The following is a 23,845-nucleotide window of genomic DNA, read 5'->3' on the forward strand; positions in this document are numbered from 1 at the left end:
TTTGTAATCGGATTAGGATGCGTCCAAGCGCACCCCAGCGAGCAAGATGGCAGCGCCCTCAAGCCGGACTTGCAAACGTGTATACTCCTCTTGCCGGGTTGAGCTGCTGTATTATGGCAGTCTAAATTATCGCTTATGCCCTTTTTAGATATCGTTCCAGGGTGATTTTTAATTATCTAACAATGACATTGTCCGATTCCAAGCCAATCCCTCGACAGTTCTGCTTTAGAAATAGCAAGATTACCATCCTATAGGTTGACCTACTCATTTATTTAGTAATACTAGCACTTACATTCAGAACTTTAGCAGGGTCAGAAACCTTCAACATGCTACTGGTCACGGAACTCCTCCGTAACACTGCGGGGGAGCTTGGTACGCGACCACGTGTGGCTCTAGTATCAACGAGGGGGATAAGAGTCTGGCAGCCAAAAAGTGATATCGGAATTTCGAAGCCACTCTGAACGATCCACCAATAGAATGTGGTGATGCGTCATCGAACTGACAGCGTCTCTCGTTGCCGTAAGCGTCTTCAGCTCTGCATATTCGGTCAACGGATGAATCTTGCTTTGAGTGAGCTTGCCGTGAGACAAAGCCCACATGCCTGCACAGCGCACAGCAGCCAATCGCTGTCATTTAGGGAAAGCGCTCGGGGAATTACGAGGAGCAAATGACAACTGAACTGGAAAGGTAACCCATGCTGGGAAATGAGCGTGACTGTTTATATATGGTCAGAACCTGAGTGCAGATTGCAGCTTCAAGCCCAAGCATTAGTGATACCTTAAATTCGTAGGATCCTTCCACAAAGTGCGACCACTCGTTCTCACGGCACACGCCATGGGAACTATGGTCTGTCCGAGATTCATTTTTCAAAAGCTGCTAAAATGCACCAGAGCTCTTCCGTGCATTCCTTGGTGCTTTCACCGGTTGTGACAGTTAAGAAACCACCACTGAAAACGCCTAGCTTAGCCAAAAGCATAGGTAGAAAGCATGACACAGTTAGCATCTTCGGTTTCACCAGTTTCTTCTCTCATGTCTCAAACACAATCATCAAAATAAGTACACTGGAATCTGCCCAAGCGTGGCACAAACCTCAGTGGTAAAATTCAATGTTGGAGACTGAATTCCGCGAGGAAAAAACATGGGTGTTTTGTTTGCACGAATGGTGTTGCGCAACATATGCATACAAGAACTATGCCCCGTTCACCCCTAAGCCGACAGTGCGGTGAAAGCTACGTTCTCGCTGCACCAGTTATATTTCTATCCTTCGCCATGCGATCACGCTCCTGCCCATACCCACGCACAGAGAGCAGGGTCAGGTGACAAAAGAAGGCCGGCGACCGGTTCGGCAAGCACACAGCTTCCACCGTACTGTCGGCTTAGGAGTGAACGGAGTATGCGGAGAGAACTCACGGGGCAAGAGGAGATGAGAGTGCACAGGAACAGCAGAGTGTCGAGCTCAGACTGGAAGGAATAGCAGGTAGACGCACAGGCCGGTTGCCTTTGTAGCTCTTCACTCTTCGAATGCGTTCGGTGTTCCAACATGTGACGCTGTGCGAGGAGCAGACGACGCTTTCGTTTGCTGTCACTCGAGGGATACAGTGGGTAAGAGCACAGGCAGCTAGCCCTTGCATCCACCCACTAACGCTTCCGATCAGAGCTCAGCGCTCCTACGTCCCCGCACACTCTCATCTCTTTGAATCAATGATGCAGAGAATACATGCCCGTCTCTGGCACTCACTCAACGGAAGGAGAGGAGCAGAGGAGGCGCATGTCCACGCACACATCCAGGTTGTGGCCTGGCCAGGTTGGCAGCACCCTCGCCAGCCGGTCGAGCAGGGACTCGCACGACGAGGTCAGCGGTCCTGCCATGTCCAGGGTCCGGTCCACAAGCACCAGGGAGACTCTCGACTCTGCTCCCTGTTCATTCGTCAGTGTCATGGAGGTACGAACCTTCTGGAGGCGATGAGGCCACTGGAGGTGAAGCCAGAAGTGTGGAGGGACAGCTTTCCTTTTCGTCCAATAGCGTCTCTTGGTTTTGGGTTATCGTTGGGACCGCGTCCCTCCACACTTCTGGCTTCACTTCTAAAGGACGTCATGCCACCTCTGGAAGCTTCCTATTTTCATTGTCAGTGTACTACTACTTAGTGGAAAAAAAAAAGCGGACGAGAACAGTTTTATGTTTTGAAGCATATGAAGTGCTGTTTTCCCCGCTCAGTCCGGTCCCTCGCTCCTTTATTATCCTTTGAGCTCGGAGGAGGAGGGAACAAAAACTATTTTAAAAGAGACTTTTCAAAACCCTATCGAGCAACATTGGTGGCCGCCATTTCTCGGGAACGAGGCACCCGATCGGATCCGAGTCCTTGCCAAAGGCACTCATTCTCGATCTGAGCCGTGCAGAGTGCATGCCGAACACTGACGCAGCCCGTGTATGCCTAGGGTGCGTGCCCGAACGATGGCGAACTCGGGTAATTGATGGCGCACAGTTTTGAAAGGGAGTCTATTTGCGATAGCGTTTAGGAGCTTGCGCCGCAAAAAATTTAGCGTCGGCGGGATCTTAAAATTTCATAATGCAATGCATGCCGCCACATGTGAGGTCACACTTGGGTGTGACGTCATGACCCGATCGACCTGCTAAATTTTCCCTCAAAATTTAGCAGAAAAGTTTCACACCAAATTTAGCAGAAAGTTATCACACCAAATTTAGCGGGTTGATAGGGTCATGTTATAGGCACACGCGACGTCATGTGTCATGTGACAAGATGTCACACGTGACACTACGGATTAGGCCATGCACACAGGCTTTGGGAACGAGCAAGGGTTAATATGAGACGGCTTTGCGAACGATGCCCGATAATGCTATCGTGTTTCACTCTTAAAAGGACACTGACACCCCCCAAAAAAAAAATTTTATTTTTTGCCAGGCGCTTTATTATGGTGTCGGAGGACTACCCAATTAATATTTTGCAACAGAGTAGCGTATTCTTTTAATAAAGCCAAAAGACGCAACTGCTCGAAACCGAAATCGAAACCCGACGGAGGTCGGAGAAGTGGAGAGAAGAGAGTGAGTGGCGGAAGTCACGTGGCTACACCCGACAGTGCGTTTTTTTTTGTGTTTTTTTTCTCCTCCCCGTAGCAGACGACACGACATGCGGCGTGCGATGCGGCGTGCGGGAACTGCTCGCCCTGCGATTCTTTTGCAGTTATGTTTGTTCCGCTCGTTGTTCTGTACTCCAAGATGAGTTGTTTTGTACATTTAGGAGTTGGAGATGAGTAGTGAGTGCCCGTGGTGAATTTCCATGATCGGCTCCGAAAAGAATACACCCAAGATGTTGCGTGAAGAGCTGGCTCACATGTCCTGCATCCGAAAAAAAGTGGCCTTCTGCGACAGAGTTTCCGAAAGATCAACAGGATTGGGACCAATGGCTGGCTGCAATTCCTGTAGAACATTTACGGGCACCTCGGAAAGCGTACGCTACCTGACTTATATGCTCCTTGCATTTTGTGGAAAGTGATTACATCGAGTTCGCAGGTGTCAAAACGAAAATCCCATACCCTTTAATTCAGCGAAGTATCGTCCATAACATTTGTTTGTTATTTTTTTGTTTGTTTCTTCAGTGATGATTGTAAAAAAAAAAATAACATATGTAAACATCGCAAAATGTTTTGGGAAAAAAAAATAAAGTTTCACGGGGGATCGAACCCGGTCCCACCACGTGGGAACCGGATGTCCTTCCTACTGAGCTACTGGGACATCTCTTTTCTGGTAGATCTCTTTCCTTAGTAATAATACAGCCGGTAAACTGTAAGTTGGAAAGTTGGCTGTCGATTTTTCTCTAGCAAAAGCACTCCCGGGTCGAAGTCAGGAAGCACCACGCTTTGGCGACATTCGCACCTAGTAAAGAAATCGTACGCGTGCATATTCAACTCGAAGTAGACCCGTCGTGCTTGACGTTTGCGCGAGCGATGACTTCAGCCACGAGAAGGGAGCGACGGCTCGGCGACGTCTTCGTGCAAATCGGCTTGGTGGCCGGGCGTGTCGTACGGGATGAATACCAATTCTTTTGAAGCTGCCCATTATGCGAATTCTGTCGGTAGACAGAATTCGCCGGTACCGCGAACGACAGTTCTGAAATAGAGGTCCCACGCCCGTCGTCCGCCGCCATCGCCGTCCCCGCGAATCCCACGATACGCGAAACGACGAACGCACAGAATGCTTCCGGTTGTCTGTGGAACCTTTTTTTTTCAATCAACGTATTTACAGCTTTTTAGAAGCCACAAAAAATGGGTTTCATATTTTTTTCTATTTTTAATATTGAGTGTGTGCCTCCAGTGACCCACGACTTTGATTAAATTTGGTGGTCGCATCGATACCTTAGAAAACGGCCCGTGACCGCGAAAAAGAGAGTGAGCGAGACTCGAACCGGCCAGTTCTTGATCGGCGGTTTTCGGGCGGAAGGAAACCGAATTTCGAGCCGCCAATTCTGTTCTGGGTAGTTGAGCTCTCATATGTCACGTACAACTAAAAACCTCGGCGAGCATAGATACTCTGTCAGTGTCCCTTTAAAGGTGAAGTATAAGCGTCCTCCAAGTTTCTTTTTTACTATTAGGAGGTTCTAACGGGTCGTGTCAGTGGCAAATGGTTCCCAAATCTTAAATGCGAAATGTTAGCAAATCAAAAGACAGGTGAATCCATCTTAACAATGAGGATGATGATGTGCCGCTAAGTAGCGGTGCGCTCCGCAGCACGGTGCTGAAACCAAGACTACCAGGGCCATATTTACCCCATTTACTGGTTGGTATTTGCAGAGGTCTCGAGCGAGGTAAATTAAAATCAGTTCGAGAGACCACGAAGGTAAGAAATGCGCATACTATCTTCATGAAGGGAAACTATCGTTCTCTTCACGCTTCCCCTACTTGCATGCAGTAAGAAGGGCGGCTCGAGGCACACATTGTTCACAGCATTCCCAGTTGCTTGTCACCATGAGCTATCCTAAAAAAAATTAGATTCATTCTTTCAAACAAGATAAACAATACCAGAGTGGAAAATCACTTCTTAGTTTTCATTTCTCTTTTTTCGATCAGTACTCGATAAGCTAGCTTTCCAATATGAATCTTCCGATGTAAAGTGATGCATCCGCAGTCTATGCTTCCATCTCTGCAACATCTATTTGATCTCTCGCGCCACCCTCCCTGTGGCTCTCTCACCTTCCTGTGACCCTTGGAGAGACGGGCCAGTTCTTCCCCCACGAGCCGAGACAGGGGCCCCAGGGAGAAGGTCTCCTCTCTCACCCGGAGGACTTCGAACAGCGAGTTGAGGTTGCCTATCAGGGACTGAACAGACATGCATTCATCCCAGTTACTCCACCCGGACACAAATGGCTACGACGGTCGCCGACAGGTTGAGGACGGCAGAAAGGGGCATTGGCCGTTTCACCTCTGGTGCGAGTACCTCCGACGATATCAAGCGTGTGCAGCCAAAGCACACTGGAAGGCAGCGAGAGTGTGCTCACTGCCTTCCGCCACGCTTTCTCATTGTGCCGATCTCGCTTTATCAGCGACTACGGAGAGGACGATTTGCCTTTTCTGACTCGTGGCACTGCTACTGCCCAGCGGTGCAACAGAGTGCAAAAGAACACGCGCTCCTCCGAGTGAAGTCCGCATATCAAGCCAGTTGTATATTTTAGAGGAGCACTTTCTGGCTGTCCCAGATTACAAAATCACCCTGAAAAATTGGCGCCTGGACCCAGCCACCCGTAGTTCTAAAGCACGAGTTCTCAAACTGGGTTCGACCCCATGAGTAAGCTCAGGGGTTCCCCGAGCATTTCCTCGACTGTCCCTGCTCCTAAATAAAAGTGTTTTTTTTTTTCTCTTTTATATCAGCTTTTATATTAATGCATAATTATGCGCTACACATCACCTAGTAAGTGCATTGTTTACACGGTCTGTGAGCCCCTGCACTGCTTCCCTAAGTCAGTGCCGAGACTCGAAGGAGTTCCCCGGATATCAATCAATGGTTACGGGTGCTCCTCGAAAAGGAAATAGAAAGTTCCAGAGGATGCATTTTGTGTGGGAGAATTGAAGTGACACACTATCTTGGCAATACCAGAAAATCAAAACCCCTGCCAATATAAATGTCTCCAATGAACAAACAGTGACTTAACCCCTTGCCTTCTAATAACGAGCATTACTCGTGCCAACTCTTATGAACCGTAAAGCCCGACCACGAGTGTGACTCGCGCTTCGGTTTCGGCGCTTGTTTGGCGCGCTGTATGGCAGATGGCTAAACCACCCCTGTTGCTCCATTTACCTTGGGCAGTTAGCTTGTTTGTTTTGCTGTTTGACAGAAAGAGAACACTACATTTAGCCAAGAAAGAAAAAGCAGTCACTTGTGAGCGTTCACGCTAAAACAACATGGCTCTAGTAAAGGACGACGGGTCCTTCGCCTTTCCAATTTTTAGGAATAAGACAATAATTTGATGGGCAGTGACGGGAGTGACGCAAACAATGCGAATCCTGCCTAATTCGGGACTAGATGTCCCAATCTAGAGCAACATATGACACCTGGAAGTCGAGGAAATATTTCTGTCCTATTTTAATGCAAATTACCTATTTAAAATAAAATTTTACTGTTCGTTCCTTGAAGAAACAAAAAAGAAATAGGAAAGGGGTTAAACTCATAAATTTGGAAAGTGGCCGCAAAATCAAAGGTTATTAGGTCAAAATTGTTTTTTCTACCACGATTGCATGCAGTGTGCACGAGCGATGCACGCGACATGCTATTTTTCGTTGTGTAACTATGATCCTATGTAACAGTCAAGGACGGGTCTTCGCGGCTTCACTTCATGTTATATTAGAACAAAAATGTAGGCATTTTAACCGGAAACATTGAGGAAGGGGCTGACCATTCCGGCAATATCTCACACTGCCTGGTGATAGTTATACAAAAATGTAAAGGGGAAGGAAATTGGCTTAGATGGGCAAGGAAAGGAATTATACTTTTGGTTTCAAGGCTAGGTGGCACAAGCTTGCTGTTATAAAGGGTACAGCCATTAGTGTCCATCCATCCATGCCTCAACTATCAATATTGAAAATCACATGCCAAAGAGTCAAAAGTGTTGCACAGAAAACTGCATCCCTTACCTTCAGGTCAATCTGCATCTCTCGGGGTAGAGCTCCAAATTCTAGCAAAGGAGGTCCCTGGTTTGTGTTCTGTTGGCAAAAATTTTAAAACTCAGTGTACCACATTCACTACAAAAGCAACTAGGCCCAGTGTTACCAGACGATAGAGTTGGTTGTGCATCAGTGGTTAAAAACCTACCTACAAAAAGTTTTCTCGCAAGCTGGAAAACTCTTCTCGCCACCCCTCCCATTTCCCCCTCTCCCACTGCTGTCTTGACGGAAAGGAAGTCTTTTTTGTTGGGGCTGGATGAGCCAGGATAAGCTTCTGGCTCATCCTGCCCCAAGATATGCAGCAACAAAAGGAGTCCCCCGCCTTCAAGATAAGAGAGGGAGAGGGGGAAATGAGAAGGGTGGCAAGGGGGATTTTCCTACCTTGGGGGAAATGATTTTGCAGGTCGGTCTCTAAAGGAATACTTCGGTGAAATTTGAAATATACCCATCGTGTTCAGAAGTAGGCTGAATTTGATCCAAAATATCAATAAATGACAATTGTCTGTTTATATCTTGAGCCTGATGGCTGTATTTTTTGTTATAAATGGCCCACGCTGGCAAGCGATGAGACAGCAGCCAGTGAAAAGCACGCAACATCCGGCGCAATCGTGACTTGAATACAAAAGGAGTGTAAAGAATAAGGCGCAGTGTTCACAATTGCAAATCATGTTGGTTCATGTAATTTTTGTACTCCTCATTGGGATGGAACTTCCATTCTGTGCAACGAAAAAGATTTGTTTAGAAGGCTAATTAAAGGAGCTGTGCAACGATTTTAACGTTGAAATAATTGGCGTCTTCTACTTTTGGCATTGTTCACCTTGTCACAAATGACAGAAAACACACCTCCTTTTGTCAAAATGTTGCGATTCAGCTGCGTAATAGCGAGGCAAAAATTAGAATATTCCCCGACCTGCAGCCGCGAGTGGCGGCCATGCGAAACATGCGGCGTGACGTCAATGGGGGTCATGTAGAAAGATAGCAAGTTGTGCGAATACCTGCTCGATAAAAGGTAACTTTTCTATAAATCTTGTTGTTCCAACATAAATATAAATGCGTCCAAAACCTGGTATCATCGACAAAACTTTCATTATACGGGGTTTTAGTGGCGCCATCTATCCTAGGTCCACAAAACCGTGAGCTCTATCTGCTACCGCGAACAGCCACCAGAAGCCAGAGGTGGAGGGGAACGGGGCCGGACGGGTATGGCCAAACCCAGATGAGACTTTCCTCCTTTGACCATATTGTTCGCACTGCGCCTGCCAGCACGTGGTCACGCGGTCGTGAGTGGATGAGTTCTCGCTGCTCACTGATGGCTCTAGAGAGAGGACTTTACCGGAACACTGCGCCTACCCCATCAACGTCACTGCGCACGTGACCCGGAAGACGATGTATGAGTTGAGAGGTGGCAAAAACCTAGATCTTTTTCATTTCTTTTTTTTAAATAAAAACTAGGGTATCCAGGCAAAATCTGTTTTCTGTAGTTAACTTCAGAAGCGTCAGGCATCAACTTCCACAATTATTTAAGCAAAGCCCTGAAATTGTTGCACAGCTCCTTCAAGGAGACTGTGTATCTGCGAGCGGTGGAATTGTGTAAGCCAGCCGTCTTTGGTTATCAGTGATCAGATGAAAGAGTTTCTGCTTGTGTGAGGGGGGCTTGAAACTTGTGGTGGGGTGAGAGGGGTGAAACGGAAAGAGATTCGGAGGTCGCCTTGCGTGTTGGACCATGGGACTGTTGTTGTTGGGGTGGCGGTTCCCTTTCCAAAAGTGTGGAGCCAGGGAGTGGCTTATGCTGTCTGGGTTAACTCCCTGGTTATCTTGCTTATGTGTTTAAGTTCCTCACTTCCCTTTCTCTTTCTCCATCTGTTTGGAAGTCTCTTTATTGGTGTGCTCAAATCAATAAATTTCAGCTGAGTATGAGATTTTGTTGTCTTTGTACGTTTTTTTTTATTGTTCCCCATCTCAGGGTCCGCAATTCATTACCAGCTCGCCTGCCCTCATCACTGCTTAAGAAATTGGTGTGCCTGATGCAATACTGCTCCCTTGAACCAGAATCGAATAAGAATTAAGCGCCAAAATTTCGTTGTAGTATCCCTTTAAGGGGCGACGCAGGTCTTTAAATGTATTTTTTTATTTATCAACATATTTCTTTTCTTTTTTTAATTAGCATGCAGATATGTTTTTTAATGGTGATTTCATATCAGGAGTGGACCTTTTTCGAGTAACGAGCGTTGTCTGGGGAGTTGTCTGCGAACTACAATAGAAGAGCAGCCCAACATGCCTCCCTCCGCCCGTCAAAACACATTGGCATCGTGCCGTTCTATCAACTAAAAATATTGGCAAGTTTAATATAAACACATCGACATATGTTCGTGGTTGACTTATTTTAGAGTAAATAAAATAATTCGAAAGCCGTTTTTTGTGTAATAGACCCTTCCCGAAATTCAGTCTGGCCACTTTGATCACTATCATCCTCATCGGAAAAATGGCATATGTGCCATACCAATGGCGGCTTTCTATTTACTGATGAAGGAACATGCTGAAGATACTCCTAAGCTGAGGATTCGAGGCCTATACATTCTAGACGTTAGCACGTTGCAAAACCGGAATTGAATGCAAGCGCTGCGTAAGTGTTCATTTCTCTAATTCGAGCCCAGTGAACCTGTTACTGGCACAAAATCGACTTCGAAACCCCTTGACTTATAGAACTTTATCAAGGCGTCTGTCTGGGTTGGCGCTTCATTCTGACTGGTTGCATCGTTGTGGGAATCGAGACTGGATGAGATGATCCAGAAAAACCTGTATAGCGAAAAGTTTATTCTCGTCTGCCGTTGACATGCAAAAGTGACGGTGCCCGATAAAATACTGCAAGCTACGGGTTCATTGCCGCCATTCGTATGGCAAAAGTTAAACCGCCATTTCAGCCACCAGATGGCGCTGAATTTCGGAAAGGGTCTATTCATACTTCTCGTTTTTGCGGCCCCGTTGAGCGCGCTTCTTACCGAGCGGCAGTGCACTGCAGAGAAGCAACACTTACGGGGCTCACTTTATCGGGTGTCGCTTCTCCGCAGTGCATCAATGCTCGGTAAGAAGCGGGCTTAACAGTGCTAATAGTCAACAATAGACAAGTTTTTTGCCAGATGAACAACCTTAATTTTATTTTAGTGTGTCCTGTGCTGTATAAACAGTCCAAGATAGACAATGTTTCTGAGAGATGAATAAACTTTTGTCATACATTTCCCCAATGTTCCATGTGTGGCATACCTGCTTATGATTACTAGGCCCATGTACAGGAAATCATGAAGTATCTGCTTTGTATATGTAGCCTTCCATATAACAAATTATAATTATAACTTGCATCATATTTAGATGAATTTCTAATAATTCAGACTTTTGACAATTCAAACCGAATTCGTGGCTTCCTGGAGTTTGAACTAACGAGGGTCTGCAGTAGTTCCCCTGTTATTCATCCCCTCGTGACTTATCGTTCGTGACACTATAACTTAATTATTGATTCTACGTTGTTGTAGAACCTCCGTACTCACAAAATGTTCCTGGAGAGGTGGGAACACGTGGCAAAACTGGGGCATCACAAAGAACTTTGAAGTGATGTTTACCACGGAAAGCGGGACATACATGACTTCAGCTGTGAGGGTCTGAAAAAGAAGACGGTAATACGTGGCATTCAGAGATTTCTTTTAACATTTTCAGGGCTTACAAAGGCTTATACGAATGAACATAAAACTTCTTTTTAGTGCAGATATAAGTGCACATTTCCAAACTTTCAAGTGGCAGAGAAGATGCCCATCTTAATTTATAGCAGAGACGGTGAAGCACTAGCCAGAATGGTGACTTCACTCGTAATGATTAGCCTATAGACCTTTTACCAAATTACCCAAGCATCAAAAAGAATGCCGGGAACGTAGGTACACGCGCTGGACATGCTGGCATCTTCAGCTCTAAGTGCTTGGAAGTAAAAATCTAAAACAAAAGGCATTTTGCGCATTCCAAGGACACTTTTTTTTTTGTTATTTACTTGAAAACTTTTCCATAGAGAAGGCGAGCACATGCAGCGCGTGGACCTACATTAACAACATTCTCTTTGATGCTTGGGTAGTTTAGCGAAAGGCCTATTTGACTTTATACTTAACGTCAACCCTTTTGTCCTTCATTGTCGAGGCTAGAGTAGCTTCCACAGTGCTGCAGCCCCGCACTGCCGCGAGAGCACGTGCACGTGACTTCCTCGTGCATCAGCCTCGACAGCCTTGGGGCACTCCAAGTCTCATTATCCTAGACGACGTACTAGCCCAAAATACTTGACGTAGAGTATAGCTTTTTAAGCTATACTCTACGTCATTTTTTGGGTTAAGGAAATAAAGAAACACTTTTAAGATGCAGTCTAAAATGTGTCGCTTTAAAGAAACACTGAACCTAGGAAAAAAAATTTTTTCTTTTCAACCTGGTTAGGACAAACACGTCATAAAAAAAACGATCATAAGAAATAATTTTGTTTGCCCCGTTATTTTTTTTTTTTGCTACAATACGAATATTTCGATTTGCGGGCAAAACCGAAACTGTACATCTGTGGGGTGATGATGATAGCGTTTGTACCCAATTAGTGTGCACTCTGATGGCTTGTAGACATTTGCGGAATCGCAGGCTAATCTGCGGAGAAATTGACGCCGGGAGGGGGAGTCCCCTTGAGGCCAATGGAATATTCGATCGTGGGAGCAATCAATCCGGGACCGATTTTCGCTGCGCAGAAAAAGTTTCCACGCCGCCGCAGTTAATCGGGATGCACGGAGGTAATGGCCCTTGCCGGCCGAGTCGTCGAGTCGCTTGAGTTGCAGGGTTGCAGGGTGCCGAGTCGTCGAGTCACTTGAGTTGCAGGGTTGCCGGAGTTCCCAAGTTGGGCAGCCGACGCTGTCTTGCCGGTATCGCTGTATTGGCAGAAATACCTGATAGAGACTAAATTATTCAACCCCATTTGACAAGAGGCATCTGAGCAACGAAGACAGTGCCTACAAAGAAGATCTGTGGAATAAAATTGGTGTGAGTGCTACATACACACGTCTCCGTTTGCTCGTTTTTTTATTATTTCCTTACCGTATCGCCGAGAGAATGTTGGGCATTTTTTCGGCACTGCGGGTTAGCGTTAACTGCAAGAGGAAGCCTGCAAGAGCATTTTTTTTATCACCATTCGAGCCGGGGGCAGTCTGCGACCGGAGTTGCACGAAGGCGGCAGGTAAAAATAAATGCTATTGGCGCTGTTTTTTTCTGTGCAGTAGATTCTGTCGGAGACAAGAGACTTTTCCGCAAGTGTGAACGCGGCATGAGGAAATACTGAGGTCTGGCGAACTTTGCTATATCTCAGTGTCGCTATCATCATCATCCCACAGGGGTACAGTTTCGGTTTCGCCCACAAATAAAAGAATTTGTATTGTAACATAAATATTGGGCAAAAAAAATTTGTTTCTTCGACAAACATGATTTTTGAGACATGCCTTTCCTAACCAGGTAGAAAAATATTCATTTTCCCCCTAGGTTGAGTATTTTTTTAAGAGTACTAAGGACAGGGTGTATTCATGCTCCTAAATGTGATAGTATTCCCCAAGCTGAATTGAAAGAGAGAGCACCACAGCAGTCAATTTGAGTTTTCCCGCATAAAAAAATTAAAGCACGAAATAAAAACCCAACAGACATTTCGTATTCCCAGCCAAGCAAAGATTTTTTCCTAAGCATTAGAAAGTTTTAGTATATCGTTCCGACACTCCCACTACGCTATAAGCTAGAGTGATGACGCTACTGCGCATGTGCGATGCTAGCGGAGAAGTAGCGGAGCTGCGGAAGCTAGCGGAGGTGCGCTATTTTACGAGACTTGCAAGAAATGTAGCATGCGTAGCGCAGTGCCCAAGCGTGGGTCTCGCGAGGACAAGTCTTGGCGGGACTAGGGAGAGCCAGAAAGATGGCTGTCCCGCCGCGCCTGTCCGGTCTGTGCGCTTCGAGAGCACAGTTCTGAGGGGCGAAGTATATCTTGCTGCTGCGACAAGTGGCCACGACAAACCCGTTCCAGTACTGCAACAGGTAGCGAATTATGGCGGACATGCTAAATACAGCCACGGGAGGGAAAAGCAAGCTTTGCAATTCGTGGTGCTGTGACCGAAGGGTGCGGCCTCCTGCTCGGCCGCTTTTGTCGCGAGGACAGAACCGACCAAGGAAGAGAGCGGACGGGCGGATCTGAGGGACTTTCGTGGCATTTCATTTTTGGTGAATAGTGAGAAAGATAAAAGAAGGACCGATCACAACGACATAACATAGGCTGTCATCTATTTTTGAAGATTTCTTTCAATGGCTGTGGTGCTCAACTGATATTGGATTGCCTTGGACAGCTTGTCCGTCAGCTGTATTCAATTACAAACATAATAACACTTACTTAATAAAAAAACAAAAAATTAGCACTTTATTCGGTAAAGGAAGAATACTCTATTAAGATTGCGACCCTAATAAAAAGAATGCAAAGGACTGCTTTACAAACTTTTGTTTTACGCAAGCCTTGGTGCCTGAAAGAGCCGCTAGTGGCGTTGAGTTAGCTATCGTAACGCTGTAATGTGTAGCGGTCTGCAAACATTGTACTAAAACTTGAAATGGTGGTTCCGCTACGCTACATACAGCGGAGGACGTAGTGGATTGCAGATAGCATAGCTAGAGTGACTGAACGATCTACAAAAACCCTCTATTATCCGAGACAAAATTAGAACCGCTTCCCGGGGTTTTAAGCCAGACACTCGGCGAGAAAGTCGGCGAAATCGCTGACCACTACGTTTGGCTGGCGCAGTGCTCGACCTCGGTGCCGGCCAATCGCAGCACGGCACTGGCAAATTACAGCGGTTGGTGGTCGTCCAACTTAAAGGCCCTTGTCTCTCTAGTTTGGTGGCCTACACTTACAAACAGCTCCCAAAGAGAGCTCACCGGGTTTCCCATCCAGTCAAGCAGCTGCTCCTCCGCATCCAGAAACGCTTGGGGCCCTCCTGGTCCCTCCGCTGAGCCGTACCTGGAAAATCGAGGGGCCCTGTCTCAAGTCGAGACTGCAAGTGACACACCGGCTCGAAACTGTGTTGGACGAGTAAAGGTATAGGGCCTGCAACGCGCCTCCAACCAGCGAGTCTACCGCGTCTTAAAAGGTGTTCCCTCGATTTCGGAACGGTGATGGCGTCGAAGTGTTGTGCTGTCTACGGAAGCTTTGGCAGCCAGGAGTCGGGACACTGCGACGACGGCGACACTCACATTCGCTTGTACGTTTTGTTGGGACTTGTGGCCCAAACCACCGGGATTGCGACATTCGGCGGTGCGACACACCGGCTTCTGCGACGTCGTTTGCTGCCACTACGGGACCACTTTTGAGTGTGGGCTAAATGGGACGTCAAACACACAAGCTGAAGACGTGTTCCGAGCATCAAAGCAAGATCATCATAGATTATGACTAGGTTATGACCGAGCATCATAGATAACGACTAGGGTTCTGCCCTTTTGGCGTTTACGAAAAAACCTCAAAAATTAAACCCCGAGCTGGTTCTTCTTAAAATCGGGATCAAGAAACCCCGAAATGGAGCTGTTTTCGAAAAAACAAAAACCCGAGCTTTGGTGAATGAAATTTACATCTACGGCTTTGCTTTATATTGACCTGGAACACAAGCAGCACCGAACTGTCTGCAATTCCAGTTCTTCGTTTGGTAGCCACGCCCCTCACCTTCTTTCCTTTTCACGTCGGTAACCGAAACGTTTTCCGAGCGTTCGGGTCGTGCGCACGTCCCGTTCGGGTCGTGCGCACATCCCCCACAGATCGGGAAATTGGATGTCCGCGTCCCATTTTCCACGACAACGTAAGCCCCAACAAATGGCAATTTTTCTTTTTAGGGGCGAAGCTCCTCAGGGTCTAGCCTTGTCCGTCCGACATTCGTGCTCACATCGATCTTGCTGGTGCTCGTGCTCGTGATCGCGAGCTCACAAGCTCACGTGCTCGTGTAGAAAAAAAAAAAAAAAAAGATGAAAAAAAAAAAAAAAGTTTGTGCAGTTGACAGGATTCGAACCTGTGCGGGGAGACCTAGTCCATCGCCTTAACCACTCGGCCACGACTGTGGGACGAGTAGGGGGCTCTGAGATGTGGTAGTAACTCAAGAGCTGGGGATGTCATGGATGAAACGTTGCATATAGCCGCTCAATGTCTATACAGGAGAGGGCGCTGTGGTCAAATGCATACATAATCGCGTTAAACTTTGCATGCATTGGCTCAACGTTTATGGACGAGAGGACGCTGCGGTCAAATGCTCAAATGCGTATATAACCATGTTCCATACCACACATTCTCTTTCTGACATGGATGAAAACGAACGAAAGGCTGGGCATGCTCCAGCTCAGCGTCTACGCCGACAAGCACCACCAGAGCTTCGCCCCGATCAACATCATTCACCACATGGAGATGCGGTCAATTTTTTTCCGGCACCAAAAATAGACGCAGGAAAACACCAAACATGTTGGAAAATATGAAGCACAAAAAAATTCCCTCCCAAATTTAGAAAAGAAATAATAACTAAGCCCCGAGAACACAAAACTTCAGTCATAACCTCTCACGACCTTCGTAAGAATGACGCCGACCCAGGTTGATAAACTGTAGCCACCGACGGGCAAGAACAATAGGGAGGTCTTTCAGTGGTCCCGTCTTGGGTGCAAGCGTTTTACCATCGATAATACTTAAGAGCCTCGCGATCCTCAAATGTGCATACGCAGCCAAAGCAAGGCGGAAGTTAACGAGCACGTCCTGGAGGCGGACAGTCCCAGAGAGACGTCCCGCCGCTTTCATTCTGTCGGCGACTGCGGCGACAACCCGAAGAGGCGCGGGTTCTCAAACTTTTCTATCTTTCTCGAGGAACCCCTCCCGGTCGGCATTGACGCAATAAAGCGGCAGAGAGGTCTACAAACCTCGTAAACAATAATGCACACACTAGGGACTGTCCAGCTCGTGGTTCTGCATCAATGGGTGGCTTTTAGATCTGCTCAAATGTCACTCAAATAGGGAAAACGCTTTTCTTCGTGGCACCCGAGCTCCCAAATTTTTTCTTGATCGCGCCGATCAAAAAAAAAATTTGGAAGCTCGGGTACGGACCTTTTGAACACGGGCCGACGAAAGCGTGCGACGAAATAATAGATAACTGGAGATATTTCCGACTGTGGCGACGTTCGGGGTCGAATTATGCGACCTTTCTCTGGCCATTTGAGCTTTTTTCCTCTGGTGAAGATGTCATTTAGAGAGTGAGAGAAGCAATCACCTGGCCAGCCTCTGGGCTGCGGGCGGACAGGAGGTGATGACGCAGCACGAAGTGAACACGCTCGCCCGCACGACGGAGGACAGGGTGGAGAGGGTGCGTTCTGCCACGGGGCTCGACACCAGGAACAGGGCCTTGGGCTCGGACGCCGACCCACGCTGCGAGAGTGGCACGCTGTTCTTTGCTTCATACCAACTGGCGGACTGTCTAGTGGTGCAACAGATAGCAAACGGGGGCTCCAAGTTGAATGATCGGCGAGATCTCCGACCGCCGCAATTGGCCAGAATTAACAGTGGCCCATCGCGGCGGTCGGAGATCTCGTCGACTTTCTCGCTGAGTGTCTTGGAGCACCAAATCAGGATGACGTGGTACATCTATCTGTCTGTATAGTACTCCAAGCAGACGGGGTTACGACCACATAAACAGTGATGAATTAGAATTAGGGGTTGATCGTACGGCGTGATGCATTTAGACAGCCGGAGCTTTTTTGTTTATTTTTGTTTACGTTCACGCGGTCACTAAATGTTTCTGCAAAATTTAGAGGGGAAACTGAATTGGTGCATAAGGGACGTAAGAATTTTTCCGCTAAATTTAGCGGGGAAGCTGTTTTTGTCTGTAGGTCTTGTGACGTCGAACCACATGACATCAATTTTCTCACAAAATTTAGTGAGGGAACTGAATTGGTGCATAGGTCACATGACATAAAGTTTTCTGCTAAATTTAGTGGGAAAGCTGAATTCTTCTATAGGTCCCATGACGACAGGTCAAGTGACATCAATTTTCCTGCAAAATTTAGCGGGGAAACTGAACTTGTGAATAGGACAGGTGGCAAAAATTTTTCCGCTAAATTTAACGGGGAAACTAAATTTATTTACGCTCACACCATCGCGAAACCGGGGGGACGGGCCAGTAATAGCTGCCCCTGTAATAAGCAAGGACGCACTTTGGAGGTCTAAATACTAGATGAAGTGCATTGCTGCATACAATGTAGGGGTCACCAGATTTTGAATCTAATGATAGCTTTAAAGAAAAAAAAAAGAAATTTCATTGTAGTGGGTTTTGATCATGCCAATGGGACATTCTATGACATGTATATGTGACATCAATCTGCCATATGTTCAGCCCCTTCTGTCTGTTGCCTTTGCAAGCAGGAAAATGTGCAAAGAACTCCAGATAGTAGCTATTTCTACAGGTTCCAACATTTATTGACATCCCCTTTTCTAAGCCGGGTACACTGCATGTTTTATCCGTGACGGCACTTAATAATATGTTTGCAGCATAAAAAAAAAAAAAAAATATGTGTTGCTAGTATGTTTAGACAAGCCTTGATGTTAGTATGCCTCCATGGGTGACCGGCCCCTTAGCTGTAGATGAGAAATTTAGCTAGTGCCATACAACCGCTAACCTCGGGTCTTTAACGTGCACCACGCAGTAGTGATTACACGATCGCGTGCCGGTTCGAAACTCATCCAGATCGAAACGGGCGGGGGATGGGGATTGAAGCCAGGAGGTTCTGCAGCGCGAGCTTTCACTCCACACTCTGAACCAAGATGCGTTAGCCCACTCGGCCACCGTTCCCCTGTTTGCAGCATGTCTACATCTCACCTTATATGCCCCACAAGCCAGTGCCTGACACATGCGTTATTTCATTAGCTATGCGCTACCGACATCGAATGTCGGCAGTGGTCCTAATGACGCAACTCGACCCTGCACGTCGGTGAAAAATGTGAATGGCTTCTGGCTCATAATAGATTCAATGTTATTAAACCAATACTGGAAAGGCTGATTTTCAGGTTACATCAAGAAGCAAGGGCCATAATTAGACCCCTCTCAAAACCTCATCAAGCAACATTGGTAGTTGTTATAGATAGCGGCGCTGCCGATAACAGTTTATCAAAAGCCGCGTGTGCTCACGTGGTCCCGGCAGCTTCTAGAAAAGCAAGCGCTCTCGCTCCTTGCACTTCTTCCCACCCTTGGTTCTGGTCAAGTTGCACCATGTAGTAATAAACGCCTACCCAGTCTTCAAGCTGTCGTCTACCTTCATACCCAACAGTAGTGACCATTTTGCCTGATCCTCCAAAGGTCATTCTAGCGACACCCCACACTACCTGGTGATAGTTGCAAGATTGCAGAGGGCAAGCAAATTGGCTTAGAAGGGCAAAGGCAGGAATCATACTTTTGGTTTTTGATTTCTAGGCTAGGTGGTGCAAGCTACCACCCGTTATGAAGGCTGTAGAGACTGGGACCAGACAATCTCAGCTGGGCTGCATGGGTAAAGACCTGCGGCAGCTTTATTCATGGCCTATATACAAAACGTAACAGTAAGGCAGCATTATCTATGATAGTGTGTTAGAATCAATTAGTATTGTTAAGAAAGACACCTGCCGGTAAAAAAGTACAAAAGGTACAGCCTTTAGCACCCATCCATCCTTGGGCACATTGGGTAAGAGTCCTCACAGAATGCTGATGTGGCTCTCATGTCCAATACATGCTCGCAGTGCGTACCCAAACAATGGCAGACTCAAGCAATTGGCCTAGCAGCTACAAGACTGCGCTCACTTTTGAAAGGGGCCTATTGCCACACATCTGCAATATAAAAACTGAAAAAAAAAAAGAAAAAGTTCCGGTCAGATGTACAGTGCCCCTAAAATTAACACCGCTACACAATTGCTCGTTTGCCAAATGACAGTAGTTTAGTCGCTACTACTCCGGTGTACCCTGCCAGTTGCAAATTTCTTGGCCACTCCCCGATTTGGGTACGCTGATGAAGCTGGTCAGGTGACTGATGAACTGCTGACTTGCTTCATAATACAGTCAAACCCGTTTATAACGAACAGCAGGAAATGCTACGATGAGTTCGATATAGCAAGTAGTACGATATAGTGAAAACCATTTACAACGAACTTCCCCGATGCGTTCGTTGTAAGGCGAGAGCTTCTCTTTTTCTCTCGTCTCTTCGCTTCCACCTTGTAACAAAGTGCTAAAAATATATATATATATATTTTTTTTACATGCATGCAGATTTAGTTGTTTTAGCATATCTCCCCTTCTGAATCACTTTTCATCGTGAGCAACTGCTTTAGAAATAAAGTTTTTTTTTTTTTTCGGTGCATGTGTGCAGTGTTCTTTTGTTTCTTTTTAGCTTTCTTCCTTTCTGAATCGCTTCTCTTTGTCAATTTTGTTCGCGGCTTTAGATTTTGAAATTTTCCATCCTACTCCTTTTTTTGGGGGGAAGGGGGGGAGGGAGGGACAGGTTATGAGACGATTGTTTGCGCATTTTTTAAGCCTTCCCGGGGGAAAAAGTTTGATATAGCCAATAGGTTGTTCGTTACAAAAAGCATGTTTTACATGCATTTTTATTTAAATTTTCTGCGAGTTAGATATCAACAATAATTCGCTGTACGTGGGTTCGTTCTAAACGAGTTTCACTGTATTGTGGAGGTGCTAAAGGACTTATGATACCCCCAAAAATAATTATTTCATGGTGCAAAGCGCTAAGGTAAGGTGTCAATACACCACCCAACTAATATTTTGATACAGAGTTACTACTATGTATTTGCTGAGAAAGGCAACCAAAGTCAAACCGAAACTAGAGGACAAGTGCATGAGAACCTGATGTCAGAAACTAAAAAAGTCACTTGAGTTGTTTCACTCTTGCAGTTATGCACTCAAGTATTTTTCATCACACCACCCCGTTTTTGGTGTTTTCAATGGTCATAAAAATTATGTCTGGCAAATTATGTTTTTTGATTTGTCAGTTACATGCGTTTGTCAGTTACGTGCATTACATTCAAAGTCACAAGGCAAAAAAAGGGGTTAGCAATAGATATTGTTCAAACAAAAAAAGAAGACAGACTAACTGCAATGTCCCATTGAAAAAACAGCTCCTGTAGGGTACTGTGGCAAGTTTTCATCCAGCCATTCTTAAGACCGTTGTTTTGTTAGCTCCTAGTTTCGGCGATGTTGAATTATGACCGCCGTACGTGACAGCCGCAGTTTGCTTCAAGGTAGGCATGATTGTGGCGCACCTCGAAAAAGCAGAACTCTCTGACAGCCAGAGCACCGGCTTCGAAGAGCTTGGGGGCTCCTCCGTGCCAGTGCAGCGCTTCGGCCATGGCATTGTCCAGGAACACCACGGCATCCTTTGCTCGCGGGAGGACCTCCTCCGTCCACAGCTCTTTCGCCAGGTCGTCAAGAAGTGGCTTGTTCAGGTTCTGCATCTTTGCTTAGTCTGTGTGCCCTGCAGGGGCTTCCCCAGGAATTGAAATTAGGGGAAGTGTCTACACTTTTTTTTTTTCTTTTTTTTTTGGGGGGGGGGGGGGGGGGGGGGGGAGGCGGGAGTGGCATTGAAAATAGAGGAGTTGTAGCGAATTAAGGGGGTGCCTTCAGAAAAACAACAAAGGGGGGGGGGGGGGGGGGGGGCTGTAGGGAAATCACTGCTGCCCTGTCACCAGGTCAGAGGCCATCACTGGTAAACTACAAAATGCCGACGGAGCCATCATCATCATGATTATTATTACGTAAAAAAATAGATGGAGAGACCATCTCGTGGTCTACACATGGTCTTTATAAAAGCCGCCTCGGTGATTCCGAGACAAAAAGCCGGCTACGGATTACCAGGTGTTCGAATCCCGGCCGAGGTGCCAGTAATCTGACGGAGGCTTATTGCGGAGAAGGCGACGTGAACCCGAGATTTCGGTTGCAAGTCGAAAGCTCCAGGCGGTCGAAATTATCCTCAGTCCTTCGCTGAGGGTGCCCTTCGCTGGTCTGACACGTAAAAACCTCAAATTTGACTTTCGTGGTGTTACCTTCTCAAAACAGCTGTTCAACCGCACCTTACGTTTGCTGCGGTGTCACATCCTTTGCGTGTTCATTTGTTGTTACGCGTCAACCACGACCAACTCTCGCGTCAACACACGGTAGAAATCAGTGTTGCCAGATGGAGAAAAAAAAAGTCAGCAGATTGATCCCCAAAAAGTCAGTAGATTTGCACAAAAATCAGTAGATTCCACGAAATATGTTTTGCCATGTTTTGCTATCTTCATTAATACACACTTTAAAGTAACAATATAGAGTAGCAAATAACATGGTAATAAACACAAATAAAAATGAAAGAAAAAAAAAAGACCAGTTCTCGAGTAACTTTATATGACGGACAAATTAAAATGGCACCATAAATGTTTTTGTTTTAGTCATTATTGACTATTTCGAGGATTATTCTTTGAAATCGAGACTGAGGGCACTTTTGGGATCACAGATGAAGGCGACAGTGCGACGTTCACCTGTCGCTATTATTGAAACGAAACGGAAACAAGACGCTCCGGCAAGTGCGCGCGAACATGTCCAATGGAAGTCCTCTGCATGCTGCCATCTTTCCTTACTGGGCTGTGGACGGTTTTTGAAGCAACGCTGTTGGTCCGGAGCACTGTTGAGGCTACGCGTCGTCTGCTACGGGCTTATTTCTTTTTCGCCTGACCCAAAGTTTGCGTTCAAACGTGGAGAAACTTCATTCGTTAGCTTTTTAAGCCACCGAGGAGTAGAATTATATCATTTTCTTGCCACAGCCTGCCAAATAAAAGAAAATAACTGAAATTCGGATGTCGATCCCATGCATTCCGCCGTACGAATGAATGAAAATTGCGGCTCTCTCCGCTCAAGTCGGAGCTATTCTAGTAGATTGTATCAAAGCAGCCGAGAGTTCAGGCGCATGCGCAAACACCTCTCGCTCTGCGCCGCGGGCTGATTGGCTCACTCGGGAGAGGGACGTTACGGCGAGATCATAGACTAGCCAAACTCTCTCCATATATGGCTCTCGCCCGGATGTCACCGTCGAACCTGCCGAACCTGCTCTGGGTGAATAGATAGATGAATATACGGCTACGTCACTCGAAAAGGACGGGCTTCTGGGCCATCTAGCCAGTGCTTCGTTTTTAATTCTGGGACATTATGAGTTTCCTTTGATAGGCGACACTGGGAACTGAAGGGGTCATATAATAAATTTTTAATATGTTTACTAGAAAAAGTCAGTAGATTTTCTTGTTTTTCAGTGAATCAGTAGACCCGGAACGAAATCAGTAGATCTACTGATAAATCAGTAGACCTGGCAACACTGGTAGAAATCCTACTGATCACACATAAAGCCCCTTGATAAAGGTGTTTTCACAAGTACCGCCAACCATTGTTGTGGAAATGCGCAAGACACGTGCCGCGAGCGGGTGCTCCGCCGCCATTCGCTTCCAAGGGCCGCTCATTTCAGTGCTGCGCCGCCATTTGCTTCCAAGGGCCGCTCGAGACCTGGGCCACGTGCGCTCGCGCATTTGGCGCTACTTGCAAAGACAAACGAAAACATATCGAGGGGCTTTAATCACACAAGTTAACCAACGCGACCGATTCATTGAACACCACGCACAATTTTTTGACGATGATGATGGCAAAATTTTTAAACATTTTCTATGTTAGCTTTTACGAATTGGGTAATAATCAGCGCTACCTAGCCAGCGTGGTGGTCTCCAAGCGCCAAGCAGCGACGTCAATGGTAGTCAATGGAGCCTCCCTATACTCCGTTTCAAACATCGCGTGCAACGCTGGGAAAGCTACTGAAGTAGTGCGCATGAAAAAACACAAAAAAATGTGTTACTCCGCGAGATTTCGTGGACGAGCGGTACAAGGCGCTGCTCTGGCGATGCCGCAATCTCGTTGGCGGTGGTTCGAATCCACTTAGGGCGCAAAAGTTTTTTTTTCTTTTTTCCTCGACCTATTATTTGTGAAAGATTGTGCGTATTGCGGAAGAGCATATTTAAATTCCTTTTTTTTTGTTGATTTTTATTTATAAGAAGGTAGACTAGGGGCTAGTGTTCCGCTTGAACTTGCGCCGGCCTCGTCAAAACGGAAGAACGGTCGAGATCCAGGGCGTCTCTATTTAAAACCGTTTATTTACATGGTAGCGTGAAAATCAGAGAGTACCTTGAGAGTGTGGTGGACGGTCTTTTATATAACGAATACTGTGATTAGGGGACCGCACTGCCATTGATCAGACGGCTTGGCATTCCCTCACGTGATGTGACTTCATGGAAGTTTCCTTCAGAGTCGGAATACTCGCCGGTGTATGGAAGTCATCCAGACGGCAGTATCTCGGTGCTCTGGTGCCGGCGCCCCCATAACCGGGAGTGATTCACAATAGACGCGTATACAACACACGGCACTCGAGATCAGGATCGAGTGTTGTTTCCTTTTCGAGGAAAGCAGGGGCCTCGGAATACAGGCACGGGCATGTGCGTCGTTTACTTAGCCGACCAAGGTTAAGGTGCCTCAGGCAGACGGAGCCGACCAAGGTTACGGTCCCGCAGGCAGAAGAACCC

The 23,845-nt window shown here is 46.5% G+C and overlaps 1 protein-coding gene across 6 annotated transcripts in view; it reads right to left on the reverse strand.

Annotated features, from left to right (window-relative positions):
* LOC8041098 (sec1 family domain-containing protein 2) overlaps positions 1-21,424 on the reverse strand; it is a 40,265-nt gene extending 18,841 nt beyond the window's left edge. Inside the window, exons 1-8 of one of the 6 annotated variants that reach the window (XM_040215422.3) lie at positions 21,323-21,415; positions 20,516-20,727; positions 16,491-16,645; positions 14,137-14,218; positions 10,713-10,823; positions 7,141-7,209; positions 5,206-5,331; positions 1,739-1,917 (exon numbers count right to left, since the gene is read on the reverse strand). In XM_040215422.3, coding sequence (XP_040071356.1) covers positions 1,739-1,917; positions 5,206-5,331; positions 7,141-7,209; positions 10,713-10,823; positions 14,137-14,218; positions 16,491-16,645; positions 20,516-20,707 — 914 coding nt within the window. In that variant the 5' untranslated portion in view covers positions 20,708-20,727; positions 21,323-21,415. Of the gene's footprint in view, positions 1-1,738; positions 1,918-5,205; positions 5,332-7,140; positions 7,210-10,712; positions 10,824-14,136; positions 14,219-16,490; positions 16,662-20,515; positions 20,737-21,295 lie in introns of those variants that run through there. The other 5 variants (XM_040215421.2, XM_040215423.2, XM_040215420.2 and 2 more) reach the window with 5 other exon arrangements.
* Positions 21,425-23,845: the final 2,421 nt, after the last annotated feature.

This window comes from Ixodes scapularis, unplaced genomic scaffold (assembly GCF_016920785.2).
Source record: "Ixodes scapularis isolate PalLabHiFi unplaced genomic scaffold, ASM1692078v2 PGA_scaffold3__209_contigs__length_174095766, whole genome shotgun sequence".
NCBI classification, from domain to species: Eukaryota; Metazoa; Arthropoda; class Arachnida; order Ixodida; family Ixodidae; genus Ixodes; species Ixodes scapularis.